The sequence below is a fragment of the Protopterus annectens genome, chromosome 5.part0, assembly GCF_019279795.1.
Source record: "Protopterus annectens isolate FY-2018-M chromosome 5.part0, PAN1.0, whole genome shotgun sequence".
Taxonomy (NCBI): Eukaryota; Metazoa; Chordata; order Ceratodontiformes; family Protopteridae; genus Protopterus; species Protopterus annectens.
This window is the reverse complement of record NC_056735.1, coordinates 1,893,424,942-1,893,444,611: the sequence shown is the minus strand read 5'-3', so window position 1 is coordinate 1,893,444,611 and position 19,670 is coordinate 1,893,424,942. Positions and strand designations below refer to the sequence as shown.

The 19,670-nt window shown below is 43.2% G+C and overlaps 1 protein-coding gene across 3 annotated transcripts in view; it reads left to right on the top strand.

Moving 5' to 3' along the window:
• Positions 1 to 19,670, top strand: part of NUFIP1 (nuclear FMR1 interacting protein 1) — a 461,243-nt gene that overhangs the window by 266,046 nt on the left and 175,527 nt on the right. For all 3 annotated transcript variants that reach the window (XM_044071710.1, XR_006364830.1, XR_006364831.1), the window contains exon 6: positions 9,785 to 9,877. In XM_044071710.1, coding sequence (XP_043927645.1) covers positions 9,785 to 9,877 — 93 coding nt within the window. The remainder of the gene's footprint in view (positions 1 to 9,784; positions 9,878 to 19,670) is intronic.

Below are 19,670 nucleotides of genomic sequence, written 5' to 3'. Positions count from 1 at the left end.
ATCCAGGTCACCATCCCTTGGCTCCGTTCATTCGGCTCCAGCATCTCCTCTGCTGTCTGAACGGAGCCATAAATCTCACTCCTCTAGGTCATCGAGGCTGTCAGATCATGACCTCCAGAGGGTAGTGAGTCGACTTCTTAAGTCCGAGGCACTGGCCCAAATGCTTCAGAGCCCGACTCATCAGTCGATGCCTGCCCCTGTCCATCAATATATTCCTCCTCCGACTCCGTTGAGCTCGGAGCCGGGCGCTGAACAGAGACTGTGGCAGCGCCGGAGCCGATACAGATGTCTTCGGCTCCGTCGGCTCCGATTTCTTCTTCGAGGATTCTCGGCGCCGACTTCCCTCGTTGGCTCCGAGGGGTGAGTGGCATCGGACCCTTGTCCGACCCCGCTCTTCCTCTCGGAGCTTCGGCGCTGGTGAGTTCGGCTCCGACATCGGCCTCGGAGCCATCACTGTCGGTGCCGAGGGAGGCTCTCAGCTCGGAGCGGGGACCTCTGGCTTTGCCTGACAGGGGTGCGTCGAGGTCATGCGGAGTGTGTTAGAGCCTGGCTCTACTCCACAGTTGGCTCCGTCCGCCCCTCCCTCTACGGTGCCTCAGGTCAAGTCGACTCACTCCCTCATCCCGGACCGCAGAGAGCCAACTCCTCAGGAACCCCTGTGGGATTTCATCCTCTTCCGAGGCCTCTCCTGATTTGGCAGAAGAGCCCCTCGGAAGAGAAAGTGTAAGAGGAAACACATTGACTCACCTGAGTCCATCACATCTGACACAGATTTAGATGATTCCGAGGGTTCCCCGTTCCCCTTCTGAAGATGTCTCCTTTGCAGACATTCTCGAAATCCTCAAACAGAGGGAAATTGGCCAGCCCTCAGCCCTTCGGAGGATGAATCTGTGTACCTTGAGGCGTTGGCTCTCGTCCTTCCACCTCCTGGGTGTCTCCCCTTTGACCCCCTCATGCAGGTGGTAGCTAAAAGGCATGGACGGCTCCTGATTCAGTGGACCCCACTCCCAGGAGACCCTCAAAATTCATAACGGCACCAGCAGACAAACAGTTCTTAACAAAAGGAGTTTCTGTGGATGCTATGGTGGTAGCTGCTGCCACTAAGAAGGAACTAGCTGATCCTTCAGTACCTGTCCATCCACCTAACAAGGAATCTAGGTCCATGGACAGGTGCGGAAGCGGATGTTCTCGTCAGCGACATTTACTATGCGTTCGCTGAACTACCTGTGCCATTTCACTCATCTTCAAAGGGACTTGATTAAAGAAGCGAGTGACATGTTGAAGGACCCTACAGCTGCGGGTTTTCAAGATAAGATGAACACGCAGCTGGCTACCCTTAACTCCATAGCCAACTCCTCCATGCGCCTCCTTTCTTATGCGGCTGATGGAGCGAGTAGGGCCGCAGGGACAGGTGTGGCCTTACGTAGGCATGCCTGGATGCGGCTATGCAATTTTGCGGACCCTTCAAGACGTCTTTCACTAACTCCCGTTTGATGGATCATCTCTCTTTGGTCCTCAAGTGAAAGAAACCTTGACTAGGTGCGAGACTGATGGCAAGACTCTTTCTGCCGCCGGAGTCCGTTTTTCTACTCCTTCTAGGCCTTACCCCAAAGGCCAGAAAAGTGGGAAAATGTGGTTCCGTAAACAATCTCAAGGGACTTCGCCTGACGCACAAAGTCGTTTCCCCGCCAGAGGCAGAGGCGGGAATAACAATGGTAGACGTCGCCCTCGAGGTAGGGGGGCTCCGCAGAACCAGGGCAATCGGGAAGCCTTCTCTGATAAGCCCTTTCAGCATCCCTGAGGTGTTGCCCGACTGCCCACCTTCGGAGGCAGTCGGGGAAGATTGTCACTGTACCCAGAAGCCTGGCTATCCCTGACTCAAGACAAATGGGTACAGTCCGTCATTTCCGAAGGCTATTCTATCCCCTTTCTTTGAATTCCAATCCAATCAAAAAAATCCCTTCCAGATGTTCCACCCGCTCAAAGGGATCTAGCGGTTTTGGAAATTTCAAAACTGCTTGCAAAAAGAGCAATTCAGCCAGTTCCACCAGACCAGAAAGGATCCGGAATCTACTCAAGGTTCTTTTTAGTTCCAAAGAAAACAGGGGACTGGAGACCAATTTTGGATCTCAGTATCTTGAACAGATCAGTCAAGAAAACAAGATTTCGGATGGTCACGCTGCAATCCATCCTGCCCCTATTGGGAAAAGGCAACTGGATGTGCTCTATAGACCTTCAGGATGCGTACTATCACATAAAAATGAACAGACGCTCCAGAAGATTCCTCCGCTTCAGGCTGGGAACCAGTCATTTTCAGTTCAGGGCCCTGCCCTTTGGTCTCACCACTGCCCCCCGGGTGTTTACCAAATGCATGGCAGTGGTAGCTTCTCACCTGAGACGTCAAGGATTCCAGGTGTTTCCATATTTGGACGACTGGCTCCTCACAGCTCCCACCAAGCATCTCCTTCTGATGGCCAGGGATTACACTTTTCGCATTTGTCAAAAGTTAGGCATTTCAATAAATTGCGAAAAGTCTGTTTTGTCGCCTTGTCGCTATTACTTTCATAGGCGCAAATCTAGACACAGTAGACATGTCTGCAAGACTAACACATCAGAGAATAACAGACATTCACAAACTGGTCTCACTCCTTTTCAACAACAACAGAATCAAAGCCAGATTAGTTCTGAAAGTGTTGGGAATTATGGCGGCCATACCTCTGCTTCCATTAGCCAGATTCCACATGCGGATCCTTCAATGGATGCTCTTTACACAATGGTCATACCAGCAACTTCCAATGTCTCACACCATTATGATCACGCAGGCGTGCAAAAAGCATCTCATGTGGTGGATGTCTTCCCCTCAGCTCTTGTTGGGAAGACCCTTTGTTCCACCCCCTCCGGTTGCTACTCTGACAACGGATGCCTTCCTGATCGGGTGGGGGGGGCATTATCAGGGCAGGACGGTCCAGGGTACATGGCAACCAAACGAATGCCACTTGCACATAAATGTTCTGGAGATGAGAGCAGTGCTTTTAGCGTTGCAAGCCCTTCAAGACTCTCTTCCCTTGGGAACGATTGCAATCCAGACAGACAATATGTCTGTAGTGTGGTACATCAACAAACAAGGCGGAACCAGGTCATACCCCCTGTGTCGAGAAGCACTGAGATTGTGGCAATGGGCGATTTCTTCTCAGCGGTTTCTGATAGCAACGCACATCCCCGGGAAGTCCAATCAAATTGCGGACAAGTTGAGCAGAGCTATCCTCATGCCTCACGAGTGGTCTCTGAAAGACTCTGTTGTGAGAGAAATTTTCCTCAAGTGGGGTCAGCCTTGCTGCGATCTTTTTGCTACTCCCCAAAACAGCAAGTGCAGAGAATATTTCACTCTATTCCCTTTACCAGGCCAACCCAGCAGAGACGCTCTAGTCCAAGTTTGGCCCCGGGGACTTCTGTATGCATTTCCTCCCTTCCCACTAATCTCTCAAGTGATACAGAAAGCTATCGCTCAGAAGGCCTCATTGATCCTCATTGCTCCTTACTGGCCTCGACAGGTGTGGTTCCCCTTTCTACATCAATTTCTGTTAGAGCGACCGTGGCATCTGGACCTAGTTCCAGATCTTTTGATCCATCACTCCGGTCAGTTACATCGCTCCCTCGCCTCTCTGAACCTCACTGCTTGGTTCCTCCAGTTCCAACCTTAGCCAGGCTTCCTCAATTATCTCACTCCGTTCGAGATATTTTGATAGCTTCCCATAAATCTTCCACTCGGAAGATTTATTTGAGTAAGTGGAAACGCTTCACATATTGGGCTCAAGGAAGGGACATAGATCCTTTCACTGCTTCCATCCAAATAGTCCTTGATTTTCTAGCTGAACTCTTCCATGCAGGTTCATCTCCCTCTACTCTTAAAGTTCAATTGGCAGCTATTTCTAACTTTCATGTGGGTATTTCTGAATCTGCCTTAATGTCCCACAAGCTTTGCAAAGCATTTTTGAAAGGAGTTTTTCTTCTCAGACCTCCTATAAGAAATCCTCCTTCTCCTTGGGACCTAAATTTAGTTCTTGCTGCTTTGATTCTTCCCCCTTTCGAACCTGCAGTCTCCTGTTCTTTAAAATTGCTATCATGGAAGACTCTCTTTCTGGTAGCTATTACTTCAGCTAGAAGAGTTTCAGAACTTCAAGCACTCAGCTGTCGACCTCCTTATCTATTATTTCATAAGGACAGGGTATCCTTACGAACGAACCCGTCCTTTTTGCCTAAGGTAGTCTCGACGTCAAATCTAAATCAAAGCATTGACCTCCCTGTCTTTTTCCAGAATATTCCAATAGATCTGAACAAAAATTACACTGCCTGGATGTTCATCGTCAATTGAGGTACTATTTGGACAGAACAAAACAATTCAGAAAATCTGACCAGCTGTTTGTCTCCTATGCGGAAGGCAGAAAGGGACTTTCAGTTTCAAAGGTATCATTATCCAGATGGCTAACATCTTTGATTTCCCTTGTATATGAAATTAGACACCAAAAGCTGTCTAATAAACCTAAGGCCCATTCCACCAGAGCTTTGGCTACTTCTTTAGCCTTCCAAGACAGACTGCCTATTGACACCATTTGTGCAGTGGCTACTTGGGCTACTCCTCACACTTTCATTTCTCATTATAAGTTGGATTTAGCTTCTAGGCATAGAGCTAACTTTGGTTCCACTGTTCTCAGGAGTCTGTTCCGTTAGGCCACCCGGGACAAGGTGCTAGGGACGCGGTCCCATCCAGCAAGAATGAAGGCGAGATAGACAACCTAACATAAAGAAGTTATGTTCTTACCATAACGTTCCATGTTAGTTGTCTTCTTCTCGCCTTCTTCTTAGGCCCCACCCTCCTGCCCCTGGCCTGGACAGACCTAGAGGAGTTGTGATTGTGACCTCTCTTTCTACCACCTCTGTACTTTAGGTATATGCTCTGCTGTGCATATTTCCTGGATCAGGATGTAGGTCACCCTTCTCTTCTCCCTTATTTATAGAGGTGGATTTTGTTACTAATTATTCTATTACTATTATAGGCTGGGCCTAGCTTACAAACGAGATCTGAGGTAACTCACGCCTAGCATTATGGGATATAAGGGGAGCCTCGAGCCGGTGGAACCAACTCTCGAGCTTTTAGAGTGGCCGAGTCGGAGCCGAGGTCGGCTCCGAACCCATCCAGCAAGAAGGCGAGAAGAAGACAACTAACATGGAACGTTATGGTAAGAACATAACTTCTTTTTTATATAAAAGAACACAAACCATATTAATATATTCCCAATTGCAGACATAATACATCACATATATTTTTGTATATTTATCATCAGTTCAGCATTACATAAATTGATTATATCCTGCCTTCCTCTAAAACATTGTGTATTTATTTTTCCCAAAAGTTAAATTTTTTTCCAATGTAATCTGCACCTGCCATTTTCTAAAGATCCCGCTTCCAGTTCTTTTATCTGTATTACAACATTCAGTAGTTCAAATCCAGTTGGTTTAGACTTTGATTTACATTTTCTATTAATCTTTTTCAGCCACGAGATTTAAACTTAACAAGGCTTTACTATGGCAGTTCAGATCCTATATTTCAATGCAGAAAAGTCATTTCCTTAGTTCTGCCCATCTACTCACCTAATATTTATGATAGAGTACTCACTAGGGAATTTTAAAGTCTGCCAACTCATTACACTCCTAAAACATATGTCCCCAGTTACCACTTTCTGCTCCATCATACCTCCAACATCTGCCATCTACCCGAAGAAAAATTCTTTGGAGTGTGCTTGGGGTATAAAAAGTACCTATGCAAGCACTTCCAAATAAAAATCTTAAATCTTCTAGACTTTTTTTTTTTTTTGCATATTTGGGAGCCATTCATATATCCTCCCATTGTTTCCTTGTGAATTGCTTATCCAAGTTTTCTAACCGATTTTTTCTATCCTCCCCTTTTTGAATCCTATAGATGTCCTTCCATTTCACTGTTGCAGTATTCTTTACAATAGGGATCCCCTGCCAAGGGCATCCCAACATCCGGACAGTATACCAAAGTCTTTTGGTTGTAAAGGGTATGCCTTACATCACATGTATGCTCCCCATGCATGGCGTAGGGAGTAAATGTGAGGTCCAGATATACCATCCCCAGAGCTACTTTGCTGCCAGTCTGAATGCCATTTTTGATTGTCTGTCCTAGCGCTTTTGTCTGTTGGCTTCTTTGATGTAAGTGCCCCATTGGGGATTTTGGTTTTATTATCTTATGTTTACTTTGTTTCTGGTTGTAGGGTTTCATGTCATCCAGAAAGGGGAAATGCCAATGTGGGAAATGGACTCCCCATAAAGATCGTCATGAGCAGCATTTGTTCTGTTTAGGTGCTTCCCGCAACCATATTTCCTGCGAGATTTGTTAGTCCTTTGTTCCTAAGACGTTGCAGTCTCTGCTTTTTTTCCTCGTGATTAACGTAGAGAACCAAAGCCTTAAACTGTTTGCTAAAGATTACATGGAAGGATCTTCCTGGCCTGAGAGCCAGCCATCTGCAAATAAAAAGGCCAAGAAAGTCTGGTCTGATTCTTCAGCTGTACTACCTCCACTAGACATGTCTCTTGAGGCTGGTGAAAGCACAGAGGATCATCTGGTTTCCTTCTCTGATTCCTCTGCCATGACTGCTTCGGAGACTGGTATGGACCCGATGCCACACGCGTCCATGGAGGTTTTGCAGATGTCCGCATCGGATGTAAAGGGGGGAATCACTGTTGGTTTTTACTGAAGTGCCTAGGGGTGTTCCTCAAATTTTAGTAAGGGAAGAGGTTCTGACTACCATTATTGAGTGCCATCAGGGGTCAGAGCCTCCAGAATTTTTCAAGGCTAACATCCCACTCAAAAAGAAGAAAAAAACTAAACATATTTCGCCTGCTCCAAACGATCCTTAGAGTGAATGGCATAACTTCACTAAAGGCCTGTTCAGTGGCCTTATGGCTCTCAAGGGTGTTTCTATTCCTGCTGTCCCATGGTCTTGTACCCCTCTTAAGAGACCCAGGGAGCAGGATTCTTATGAGGAGGTGGATTCTGATGAAGAGTCCCTGACTGATTCCTCCCAAATTCCTTTGCCACTTGACAGTGATTCTGAGGAAGAGGATATCGGTCTTGAATCTCCTTTTAAGAGATTTCATTTGGTGATACTGTTTCCAGAATGATGGAATTTTTTCAAATGGGACTGTGCTCAGGTGTCTGATGTTCAGAAGAGGTACTGTGAGGTTCTACAAATGGAGTCTCCTAAACCCTCTGCTGTTCCTCCTGTTCTTGCAGTCTTGCTTGGATGCCTTTTCCACTGCTTCTCAGATGCTTGACTCCCAACCTCCTGCTGCCAAAAAACTGATAGGTTTTATAAAGTGCCTGAGGACTGCAAGTTTCTTTATAAATGTCCCTCTGCTGACCCCTTTGTGGTTTCAGTTAATTCTGATGAGTCCTCCAAATTGTTGCCTTCGACTAGGTTTCTTCCATCTGATAAGGAGAGCAGAACCATGGAGAGGCTGGGTAAGAAGGTATATACTTCTACTACCTTAGCCTTTAGAGCAGTTACTATCAGACACATATGACTAGGTACGTTTTGGCTCTTCTGTCTCGAGCCTGTCAGGCTGTTTCTGATGTCCCTAATTTGGAGGGGAAGGCCTCTGCTCTTGCTTTGCTTGGGACATCCTCCCACAGACTGCAGCTTTTGCCTGATGATATCAAGGCTAAACAGATGGTGCTCCTCTGGATAATATGTATTTGTTTGGTGCTGCTGCTGCAAAGTTGTTCAAGTCCCTGCAAGAATAGGGTAATGCATTACAGGTGCTGAAGCATATTTTTGTTTTCCCTGTGCCCAGGTTTCATAGGAATCATCTTAATAAGCCTGACTTTGTAGACAGTTTCACCCCCAAAGGTAAAAAGTGGTAGAAGGGCTTGCTCTGCTAAGGCTACCCAAACTCCTCCTACTCAGAAGACTCCTATTTTTGACAAAACAGGTGCTGACTATCCTGTTCTTCTCAGTCACATTCCTCTTTCTGTGCATCTTTCCCTGTCCCTTCCTGTTTGGGTAAATGTCTCCTGGGTTCTTTCCATACTCCACCAGGGTTATTACATGGTTCCTTTAGCAATTAATGAAAGTACTCCCCTTTTCCTTTGTTCCTGATACTCTGCCGAGTATCCCTCCTGAAATCCTTTTATTAAATTCACATGCTCATTTCTTTCCATGTCTGTCACCTGCAGCATTGCTGTTTGCACTCTGCATTTCTTAATACAATTTAATACTCCTCCCTTTTTGTTTATACCTGTGATGACATAAATTTTCCATAATAATGTAATGCAGTCATTATAAGATGTCATTACCAAATAAATACACACACACACACATATATATATATATAAGTATATATGATTTTTTAACAATTTTTGTGGTACATGCATCTACTAGTGTTTGGAAGGTTGATCTTTTATGCAGTTGTTTCTTGTCTTCTGCATTTGACCCTATGTCACATTTTGCAAGACTTTTTCTTGTAATGGAAATCTTATAACAAACAGTAAATAAATACACCCTTGAACACACCCCCATAACCTATTAACTTAAAACAAGCACCCAAAACTTAAGTACATCTTCAAAATAATGTTAAACCCTCCTGATGGGAAAAATTATCCCAAAGCTGCACACAGTGGGATAACATAACTCAATGTTAAGGTTATCCATGCTAAGACCAGAAACCTTCTCTTTTCTTCCACCCTATTATCCTGTTTTACCAGGTGACCGACCATCATTTGTTGATCTACTTTGTCTTTACACATTTTCCTTAACCTTCTGAATCCTCTCACATAGGCCTATTTAGTTATTCCAGGATCATATTCATTTCTCTTTCTTCCCTCAGGTAACAGCTAAAGACATGACCTGGGAAGATTTACATAGCAGCAAAAGTCTGCTCATGAAGCACACTTTTATTTGTCTAGAGACCTTAAAAATGTGCTTGTTTTCCTCCCATTGGTTGATCTGATTAGGCATTCATCTTTGTCCTGGTTCAGTGATGCCATGTCTCACACCATATTCTTCATCTTTAGCTGCTTGTACCGAAGATGGACCTAATTTATATGATGAAATTCAAGACTATGTTGTTAAGCTTTCATTTATTTATTTATTTATTTATTTATTTTAACAATTGGTTCTGGACATTTCTTCAGTTTGTCTGTTGTCATCTGCTGATTTTTTTGTTTTTGAATGAGACACTGTAACAGTAAGGAGACCAAGCCATCAGTCTAACCAAACAAGAATTTTGTATTTCTTCATTTGGACTGGATTGTCATTGTCAAGATGTAAATGCCATAGTTATGCAGCAGTCACCTGCCCCAAACGTTGGCTACTTTGTCAGTGATACTGTGGTAACTGCCTGAAGAGTTCTTAAAAGATTTTTAGTTATACCCTTCCAGAACATCACACCATGATATCTTCTTTAACTTGAGCAATCTACATAATGGATGCTATGATATGTGCAGTCTTTTGCATAGCTAGGAGGGTTTACCTACGAAAGCATTCATATTGATAATCCTTTCTCAAGGATTTCTGTTTTCATTGAAATAGTTTGATCTTGTAGTTGGTTTACACCTAACAGGGGTTGTGGGGGTGCTGAGGGAGGGTTGCCGCCTGCAAAAAAAAAAATGCTTTTGTTTGTGTTTTCTTGTTCTTTGGAGCCATTGCTTTATTCTAGTGCACTTTTTACTGAGGCTGTTTTTTTTTTTTTTTTACTGTTTTAGAAATTATCCAACTTTGGCCAACATTGAAAAGAAGAAAACTCTGCAGAAAGAAAGAGTGGAAAGAGGAGAAGTACTGACTACAGCAAAGTTTGGGTATGTTAGTAAATCAGACATTATGCTGCATGTGAGTTTTAGAACTTTACGTCATAATTTTTCAGTTGTCAGAAAATAAATTTCGAAAGTTCTCTGTTGTTGTTTGCATTAAAAATGCAAATGAAATGTTATGTCATAGTTACACAATCAGTTATTAATTGTATATGATCAGCACCCTTTCCTGGGAAATTTATTTTTATTTATTTATTTAACATTTGTTTACCGGGAAAGTCCGACTTGGAACGAAGGCAGTTTTCAACGGATGCCCTGGGAGAAACACTCCAGACACATGTCTTTGAAATATGGGTGGAAACCCACATGAACGGAGGGAGGACATGCAGACTCCACACAAAGTGTTCCAGCCAAGAATCGAACCGGAAAACCTCTTGCTGGGAGGCGCCAATGCTACTAATGCACCACTCCGCCATCCGCATAGAATAAAATATAAAAAAAGTGTTCTGCCCTTGTCCAGAAAGTCAGACATCAGAAATACTTCCAAGAGTTCATATTTATTAATTCTTGTTATAAAAGATGGTTAAACTAGTAAGAAGCTTCACTGTAGCATGATCTGAGTGTGTAAAGAGCCCCTGTTGTCTGGTCTTGCTTTTCTTATGGAACATTATATGTAAATATTGGCCCAAATCTTTTTTAAATTTGAACAGTCAAGTTAAAGAATTATGGAGTTACATTTTGTAAGTGCATGTGTGCGTTCATGCGCATGCATATTCATGTGTGTGTGCGTATCTGTTCACCACTTCAGTGTTTGTGTGGATCTGTCTGACTGTCTATATGTAGACACTCTGTCGTGCGCTTTTTCGTGACCCAAAATAGCTAACACTGTCTTTTTTTTTCCCCCATAGCATACCTTTTAGAATATATTTAAAGCCTGTTGAGTAATGGAGAACTGGTTTATATTCCTCCAAGATCGCTGTCCCAGTTTAGTTATGGCTGGTATTTGCATGAATTGGTTCAGCAGTACCCATGTTTCATGAGGTCAAGGTAAAATGAAGTATGTAAGTTTATGGATTAAAAAGGATTCTGATGTTCATCGTGTTTCACTGTTGCAGTCATTACTCTTGGGTTATCCTGCTGGCAGGCTACCCACAGTCGGCCTGAATTCCAAAGTCCTGGTCCGGCGTCGTTGCTTTCGCCTCTTCCCTGACGTCAGTGCACCAGGGGTATAAAAGATGCAGCTGACACCATTTTCTTCAGTTTTTCTTGCTGCACGGTACCTGAAGCAAAAGCAGTTCGCAAGTGCCGGTTGGCCGACTCCTGAGATTTTCGATAACGAATTTCAGATCCGAAGTCTTCATTAAAGCTAAGTACTCCGTTGGGGAAACTTTTTTCTTGCTCCAGATCGATGTCAGAAAAAGTTAACAATTGCATTTCTTGAGGGAAGCAAATACCTCATAAGGATTTTCACTCTTTTTGTATTCCTTGCCTAGGCCCTGACCACGACATTGCTTGTTGCCGGTTTTGTGCTAGATTTAACCAACGCACTATAAAGCATCGGTACGATTTTGCCTTTCATTACTTCGGCTGAAGATTCAGTTATACTATGCCATCGGAGCAACAGACGACCGGAATTTCTAAAAAAACGCAAGGATAAAGACAAGGACAGGCATCCGAGGTCCAAAACCGACGATGAGGCTTCCGCTAAGCTTGTCGTTGGTTCTCCAGTTCTCAATGAGGCGTTTTCGCAGCCCCTGACGCTCGCTACCTCAGAGCCACAGGCCACTTCCGACTCCCACGTGGAGCCGACTGGGCCTCTGGAAACTCAAGGTATTGGATCCTTGGAAACTATTCCCTCAGATGGGTCCTGAGCCACTGTGCAGGCATCGGCTTCTGAGGGTGTTTTCAGACCAACTCAGTTATATGTAAAGCCATCTTCAGCTTCCAAGCCAAAGACTAATGCAGCTCTAAAGACAAAGAAACAAGTACAGCATTCTCCAGGACAGGCTTCCATGCCTAAAAAACAAATGCTCAAAATGGCCAAAGACCTTATTACTTTGATCAGGGGTTCACATCCCCCTCCTGATAAGAGGCCTAGGCAAGAGACAGAATATGAATCTTCATATCAGGATTCCATTTCATCTGATTCCTCCTCTGATCAGGAATACTCTCTTCCTCCCTGTGAGGATTCAGATGCTGAAGAATCTATCCCTTCAACTTCTCCTCCAGAAGATTTCTCCTTTGGGGAAACCCTGCATACCATGAGGGAGTACTTTCATTGGGAGAGCCAGGATTACTCGGAATCTAAGAAAAGGCTCAGAGATTTTCTTTTACTTCCTCAGCACAGGCCCCTTGCTATTCCCCCTGTTCTGGACATTGTAGATGATGTGTTTTCAGAGTCCGGCATGTCTTCAGACTCTATACCCCCTGCACCGGTTAAGTCAGACAGATACAACAGGGTCCCAGATTCCCATAAATGTCTTTATAAAAACCCTGCTGCTGACCCAGAAACCATATCTCAGGGTCCCAAGGGAGTCCAAGCTTCCACTGCTAAAAACCCTGTTCCCTCTGATAGGGATTCAAGGGCACTGGACAGATGGGGGAAAAAAGTTTACACTTCTGCTACTTTGGCTGTAAGGGCCTTAAACTGTAAATTTCATATGCTTAAATATCAGCAATACCTAATGTCACTACTAAAACAAAAAATGTTGACTAACTCAGAATGTCCTAAAAACAAGGAAGTGCAGGATTTATTGCATGCAGCTGAACAAGTGGGAAAATATACTTTGCAATGTGGTTTTGATTCTTTGGAGGCCTCTTGTAGGGCCGCTGTAATGGGTTCTGTGATTAGGAGGCATGCTTGGTTAAAAGAACAGAATCTGCCTGATCATTTTAAAGCAAAATTATTAGATGCTCCATTACAACATGATACTTTGTTTGGTGTTAAGGCAGAAGAGGTGTTGAAGAAAATGGAGGATAAAGTGAAATCTATGCAGACAGTTAAGGATTTTTTACAGGTATAGCCACCTAGATTTAGCAGGAACTGGCCTTCAAAAAATTGGTCCTTTCCAGTGTCAGACGGGCCACAAAGAGGCAGGTACAGACGCCCTAGAGGCAGATCCCAGCCCCAAGGCTCATACAGGCCTGAGCAGTGGGGTGCTTCTACCTCCAAAAGCGAAAAAGACAAATCTCAACCTTACAGGAAACAGTCCCAATGACTTTCCTCTACCAGTACCAAGCACTTACCTTTTACAAGCTCCTTTAGGAGGAAAACTGGCACTTTTTTCACAAAACTGGCACATGATCACCCAGGACAAATGGGTCTTGAATATAGTGTCTCATGGCTACAGGTTCCACTTTCACACCCTGCTAAAGGCAAGAGGCATGCCAGACCTGCCACACAATCAATGGGCAGAGGCACAAAGGCAAGTTTCATCTCTCATGGACATGGGGGCCATTCGGCGAGTACCACTACAGGAGCAGGGACAAGGATTTTACTCACGACTTTTCCTGGTACCCAGAAAGGAAAAAGCCTGGAGACCAATACTGGACCTGTCTATTCTAAACACTTTTCTGGACGTTCCAAAATTCAAAATGTTGACTCTGCAGCAGCTTCTGCCCATGCTGGGCAGGAAGGCTTGGCTTGTAACTTTGGACCTAAAAGAAGCATACCTGCATGCCCCAATCAGACAGTCTTGCAGAAGATACCTCAGATTCATAGCTGGATCAATGCACTACCAATTCTCTGCAATGCCCTTTGGCTTATCTGCTGCGCCCAGGGTCTTCACAAAATGCCTGGCACCAGTAATTGCTTTCTGCAGACAAAGACAAATTCAGATATATCCCTACTTGGATGACTGCCTCATTCAAGCAGAGAACAAGGACGTTTTACTAAAACATCTGGCGTTTGTAAAAAGATTACTAATTTGCCTGGGGTACACAGTAAATGAAAAGAAATCAAAACTAGTACTCTCTCAAGAGATAATATTCCTAGGTGCAAGCTTAAATACAACTGCCCAGATGGCTTATCTCACGCCAGACAAACAAAGGCAACTGACTGCTTACTTCGAAATGTCGGCAACAAAAACCCAGTTATCTGCAAGAAAAATTCTGCAGGCTTTGGGCTTCATGGCATCCTGCATTCTGTTAATTCCATATGCAAGACTGCATATGAGGAAACTACAATGGTATCTAAAAAGTGTTTGGACTCAACATTGCCACAGCCTGGAAAAATCAATTGCACTCATTCCCTGCCTACAACAGGAGTTTTGATGGTGGGCTCAGGCCTGTCATACAGCAAGGGACAGCCTTTCACTTTACCCACTGCCAGGCAGACAATAACAACAGATGCGTCAGATTATGCCTGGGGGGCCCACATGCAGGAAAATGTATTCAGGGCACATGACCCACAAGCCAAATGCATCTTCATATCAATCTAAAAGAAATGCTGGCTGTACAAAATGCTCTGACAGCTTTCAAGGATTTCCTTCATCCAGGACAACTGCTGATAAAGACTGACAATACTACAGTCATGTGGTACATAAGCAGGGAGGCACGCATTCCTACCCCCTTTGCAGACTAGCCATGTATTTGTGGAACACAGCACTGACTTATCAAGTACACCTGCAACTCGATTCCTGCCAGGAAAGACAAATACTCTGGCAGACAAACTAAGCAGAAACCTCATGGATCCTCACGAGTGGAAACTAGATCCACAAATCTTCAGCATAATAACAAGGAAATGGGGACGCCCAGACATAGATCTATTTGCCTCCCCTCACAACTGCCAACTACAGAGATTCTGCACAAGGACTTATCACAAGCTAGCATGGAAAGTGGATGCTCTTATCATTCAGCTGGAAAAACCTTACAATATATACCTTTCCTCCACTACCTCTCCTCCCCAAGGTACTCCTAAAGGTCAGACAAGAGAAGCCAAAAATTATCCTGATTGCCCCAGACTGGCCACGCCAGCACTGGTACCCAGTCCTAAAGAGCTTGTCTCAAGGCCCAGCCTGGACATTGCCTCAAATTCCTCATTTACTGACCCAACAGAACAGTCAGATACTGCACAACCAACTCAAAACTCTAAATCTGGCTGCATGGCGGATAATGTAACCATTCAGAACACACCTCTCTCCATTGCAGTTATGGATGTTATTCTGGAGGCCAGGAGGCCCAGCACCAGAAAATCATATGCAGAAAAGTGGAAGAGATTCTGTGCTTGGAACCAGGCACAAGGAATTGACATGCTTGTACCAAATATTCCTCAGATTTTATAATACTTAACTGAGATGTTGGACAAAGGCCTATCCTTTTCATCGATTAAAATTCATGCCTCTGCTATTTCAGCTCATTACAATACGGACCCACCTATTTCTTCACATCCTCTACTAAGGCAGTACCTCAGACGGGCCAAAAACATAAGACCCCCAAGAAGAGCACCAATACCTGCATGGGACCTCAATTTTGTCTTGGAAAAACTCACACTGCCTCCTTTTGAGCCAGCTAATACAGCTGAGATAAAATTCTTATCATGGAAAACAGCTCTGCTCTTAGCAGTAATTTCAGCAAGAAGAGTCTCAGAGTTACAGGCACTAATGGCAGTTGAACCTTTTATAATTTTCCATTCGGACAGGGTTTCTCTGAGGACAAACCCAACATTTTATTTATTTATTTTTTTATTTTTTATTTTTTATTTTTATTTTTATTTTATATTTGTTGACCAGGCTAGTCTAGCTGGATACATATCCATTTTCAGTAGAGGCCCGGGGAGAAAAGCTCCAAGTATGAGAAGATTACTCCATACAATAGTTAGAATAAAAAAAACAAGCTTAAAATACATTATAAAGCAAAAAATGTTTGTAAAGAGAGTACAAGTAATTTGTGTGATCCAAGTTAGAGTCATGGTATAGGCTTAAGCAGCAATCAAGCCATGAGTTTTCTGGTACAATCAGCACAAGTTTATGCAATATTTGAAAAAAAAAAAAACAAATTGACATTCACTTAGTCAAAGAGGGAGAAAGAGAGTAGGCTAGAAAATATAAATAGTAGTAAAGAGTTAGCTTGTAATAATTAAAAGTGTGGTGGGGCAGTAGCCCAGGAGGCAGGGGAAAAGGGGAAGTGAAAGGAGGATAAATAATGTTTAGTCAGGCATTGAGCAGGGACAAAGCCAATGTATTTTTAGGTGATCTTTGAGGTGTTTCTAAGAGTGGAGTAGATGAGAGAGAGAGGTTAGTGTTTTAGGAAGGTTGTTCCAGATTCTGCCCACGACATTGGTAAAGAGCGAGTCACCAGCTTTGTTGTTGGATTTATTGTTGGCAATTAGTAACTTGCTAGCTGAGCGTAGTGTTGTAAGATTTTTATATGGGGAGATCAGATTAGAGAGGATAGGAGTATTAGTAGGGTGGTACAGAATTTTTTGTGTGATCACAAGTTGATTGTATCGTAGTTGGTTTTGTAGTTCTAACCATTTGAGTTGTTTGAGGTTGAGACAGTGGTGGGTTCTATAGGGAGAGCCAGTGGCAAATCTGACTATATTATTATAGCTAGTTTCAAGCTTGGTAAGATTGTGCTTAGATAGATTGGTATAAATGGCAGAAGCATAGAATAGGGTAGAAGTAAGATGAGCCTGGGCAGTGGTGGTTCTAACCAGTTGTGTAAGGAAGGGTTTGATTCTATACAGAGAGCCTAGTTTTTTATTGATAGTTTGAATAGTATTATTGATATGGTCATCAAAGCTGAGGTTATGATCAATGGTTATGCCCAGAAGGCGTGCAGTAGGATCAGGGGAAATACAAGTTCCATTATAGGAGGTAATAGTGAAGTGGATCTGTGGAGATTTTTGGGTGGGAGTGAAGAGTAATAATTTGTTTTTTTTGGGGTTGAGGAGGAGACATTGATCAGTAAACCACTTTTCAACACAGTTAAATACAGTTTGAGTAAGGGTTTGGAGAGAGGATGAGGACTTAGCAGTACAGATTAGAGTAGAGTCATCAGCGTATTGTATGCAAGTGGCTTGTGGAACAACAGTGTAGAGATTATTAATAAAAATAGAAAAAAGAAGAGGGCCTAGGATAGAGCCTTGAGGGACTCCAGTGTTCACAGGGAGGGGTGTGGAAAGATTATTGTCCCAGAGCACTGCTTGATGTCTGTTATCTAGATAGGATTTAAACCAAAGAATAGCTTGTGGGTCAAGAGATTGGGCTTTTAGAGTACTGATAAGTAAGCTATGGTTGACCATATCAAAACCTTTTGATAGGTCTATAAATAGAGCAGATGAGAGAGAGTTATTGTTTCGATTCCTGTTAATACAGTCAGTAAAGCTTAGTAGGGCAGTAGTGGTGCTATGAAAGGGTCTAAAGCCATGCTGACAGTTGGCAAGTAAGTTGTTATGGAGCAGGTGTTGAAGTAGTTGATGGTGGATACATTTTTCCATTATTTTGGCTAATGGAGAGAGTAGAGCAATTGGTCGGTAGTTGGAAATGTCAGTGGATTTACCTCCTTTATGCAAAGGGATTATATGAGATACTTTCCATATGGAAGGGATGGTACCTTCTGTGATTGTTCTGTTTATAAGGATGGATATTGGATAAGCTAAGGCTTTGGCAGCTACTTAAAGGTATTCTGCTGGGGCGTTATCAGCAGAGGGAGTACAAGGTTTGAGTTTCTGAAGGAGTTTACAGATAAAGGAAGTTGGAACAGGTTGTAAATGTAAGAAGGGAATTGAACTGTTTGTATTTTGTAAAGGAGAGGGGGTGGTGGGTGTTAGTGTTTTTGTTAAAGTTTGAATAGCTTCAGTGAAGTAGTTGTTAAAGGTATTGGCTATTTGCAAAGGACTATCATGGGGAATAGAGTTTGGGGCTGGAGTTCTAGCCTGCCCTGGTTTGAGAAGTTTATTAATGCCTGACCAAAACTTTTGAGGGTTGTTAGAGTGTGATTGTTGAAGTTTGGAATAGTAGTTTTTTTGTCTAACAAAATGTCTTTTTTGGTAGCATTTCTTAATTGCTTAAAGTATAAGTGATCAGCAGAGTTCTTTGAGGCTCTCCATTTAGCCCATATTTTGTTCCGTAGGAACATTTTTTCTCTGGTTTGTTTTGTGAGCCAGGGGGGCTATTTTAGTCCTTACACAGGAGGAGTGGATGGGGGCGTGGCTATTTAGGATTTGAAGGAATGAAGCATTAAAGTAAGAAACTGCTTCATCCAGTTTGAGTTGCTTTAGAGGTGACCAATTACAGGCGTTTAGCTCGTTTTGAAGGTTTTCTGCTTGGAAGTATTTTTTAGAACGAAAGGTGACCATATTGTTGTTATTAGAGCTGTATTTCTTTTGTTTTATTATCACATATCACAGGTACACAACATTTATGCCTAAGGTAGTGTCCAGTGTGGCTCTTAATCAAACAATTCATTTGCCTACCTTTTATCCGAACGCACAGAATAAGGGAGAGAGACTTCTACATTCTTTGGACATACACAGACAGCTACGCTTCTACTTGGACAAAACTAAAGCTTTCAGAAAATCTGAGCAACTCTTAGTATAGCATATCCTGCAGGATCTCAAGGAAAAGCAATCTCAAAGCAGACAATTTCCAAATGGATAGCCCATTGCATTCACTTCTGCTATTCTCAACATGGCAAATCAGTGCCCAAGGGCATCAGGCCACACTCAACCAGAGCAGCAGCCTTCCTCAGAGGAGTACCAACTAAGGACATTTTGAAGGCTGCAACTTGGACTTCAGTGCACACTTTTACAAAGCACTACCACTTACCTCTTTACTCTAAATCCAAAGCAGGCTTCGCCACTGCAGTTCTGCATGGCCTCATAGCCACTCCTAATTCTATTTAGGCCCAGCCACCCAACCTCAGCTTTGGGATTCAACCCAAGAGTAAGGGCTGTAACAGTGAAACACGATGAACATAGTACAGTTGTGTACCTACCATAAATGTAGATGTTCGAGTGTAGTCACTGTTGCAGTCCAGGTTACCCTCCCACCATCCCCCTTTCAGTGCTGGGACTTATGTGTACTTCTCTATTCTATACAACCTATGTGGTGTATTTGCTTGTAGATGAAGGTATTGTTTATGTTAGTGCATGCTTTTTTATAAGCAGAATTTTAGCCTACCCTTTTGGGAGCACCTGACTTCTGGGGCAAGAAAAACAGAAGAAAATGGTGTCGGCTGCATCTTTTATACCCCTGGTGCACTGACGTCAGGGAAGAGGCGACAGCAACCAACGCCGGACCAGGACTTTGGAATTCAGGCCGACTGCGGGTAGCCTGCCAGCATGATAACCTAAGAGTAATGACTGCAACAGTGAATACACTCGAACATCTGCATTTATGGTAGGTACACAACTGTACTTTATAGCAGCTAAGGATATGTGAGGAATTTTAGAAGAATTGTGGTATACTCATAGTTATATATGCATGTGTGTAATACACACACTCTCTCCCTTTCTTTCTCTTTTGTGAACTTTTTCATTCTCACACAATAGCTAACACTGTCTTTTTTTTTTCCACTACATATATTTCAGATTATCTGTAATGGCTCTTGACTAGTAGGCAACTGGTTTATCTTGTTCTAAGATCACTGTACTACTTTAGCTATGGCTGGCATTGGTATGAATTTGTTCAGCAATACACTACTTTGAGTTCATGATAAAATTAAGTATTTAGGTGTATGGATTATACTTTCATAAGTTTTTACTAGGTTACCAGCCACTAAAGCTTTTATAAGCCTAGCCGTGCTTCCAAACCCACATTTTCCCCTAAGTACCTAAGGGGGTGAAGGTTGGTAAGGAGGTAGCTAAGGGACTTATGGGGAGGATACTAATTGGAGAAAC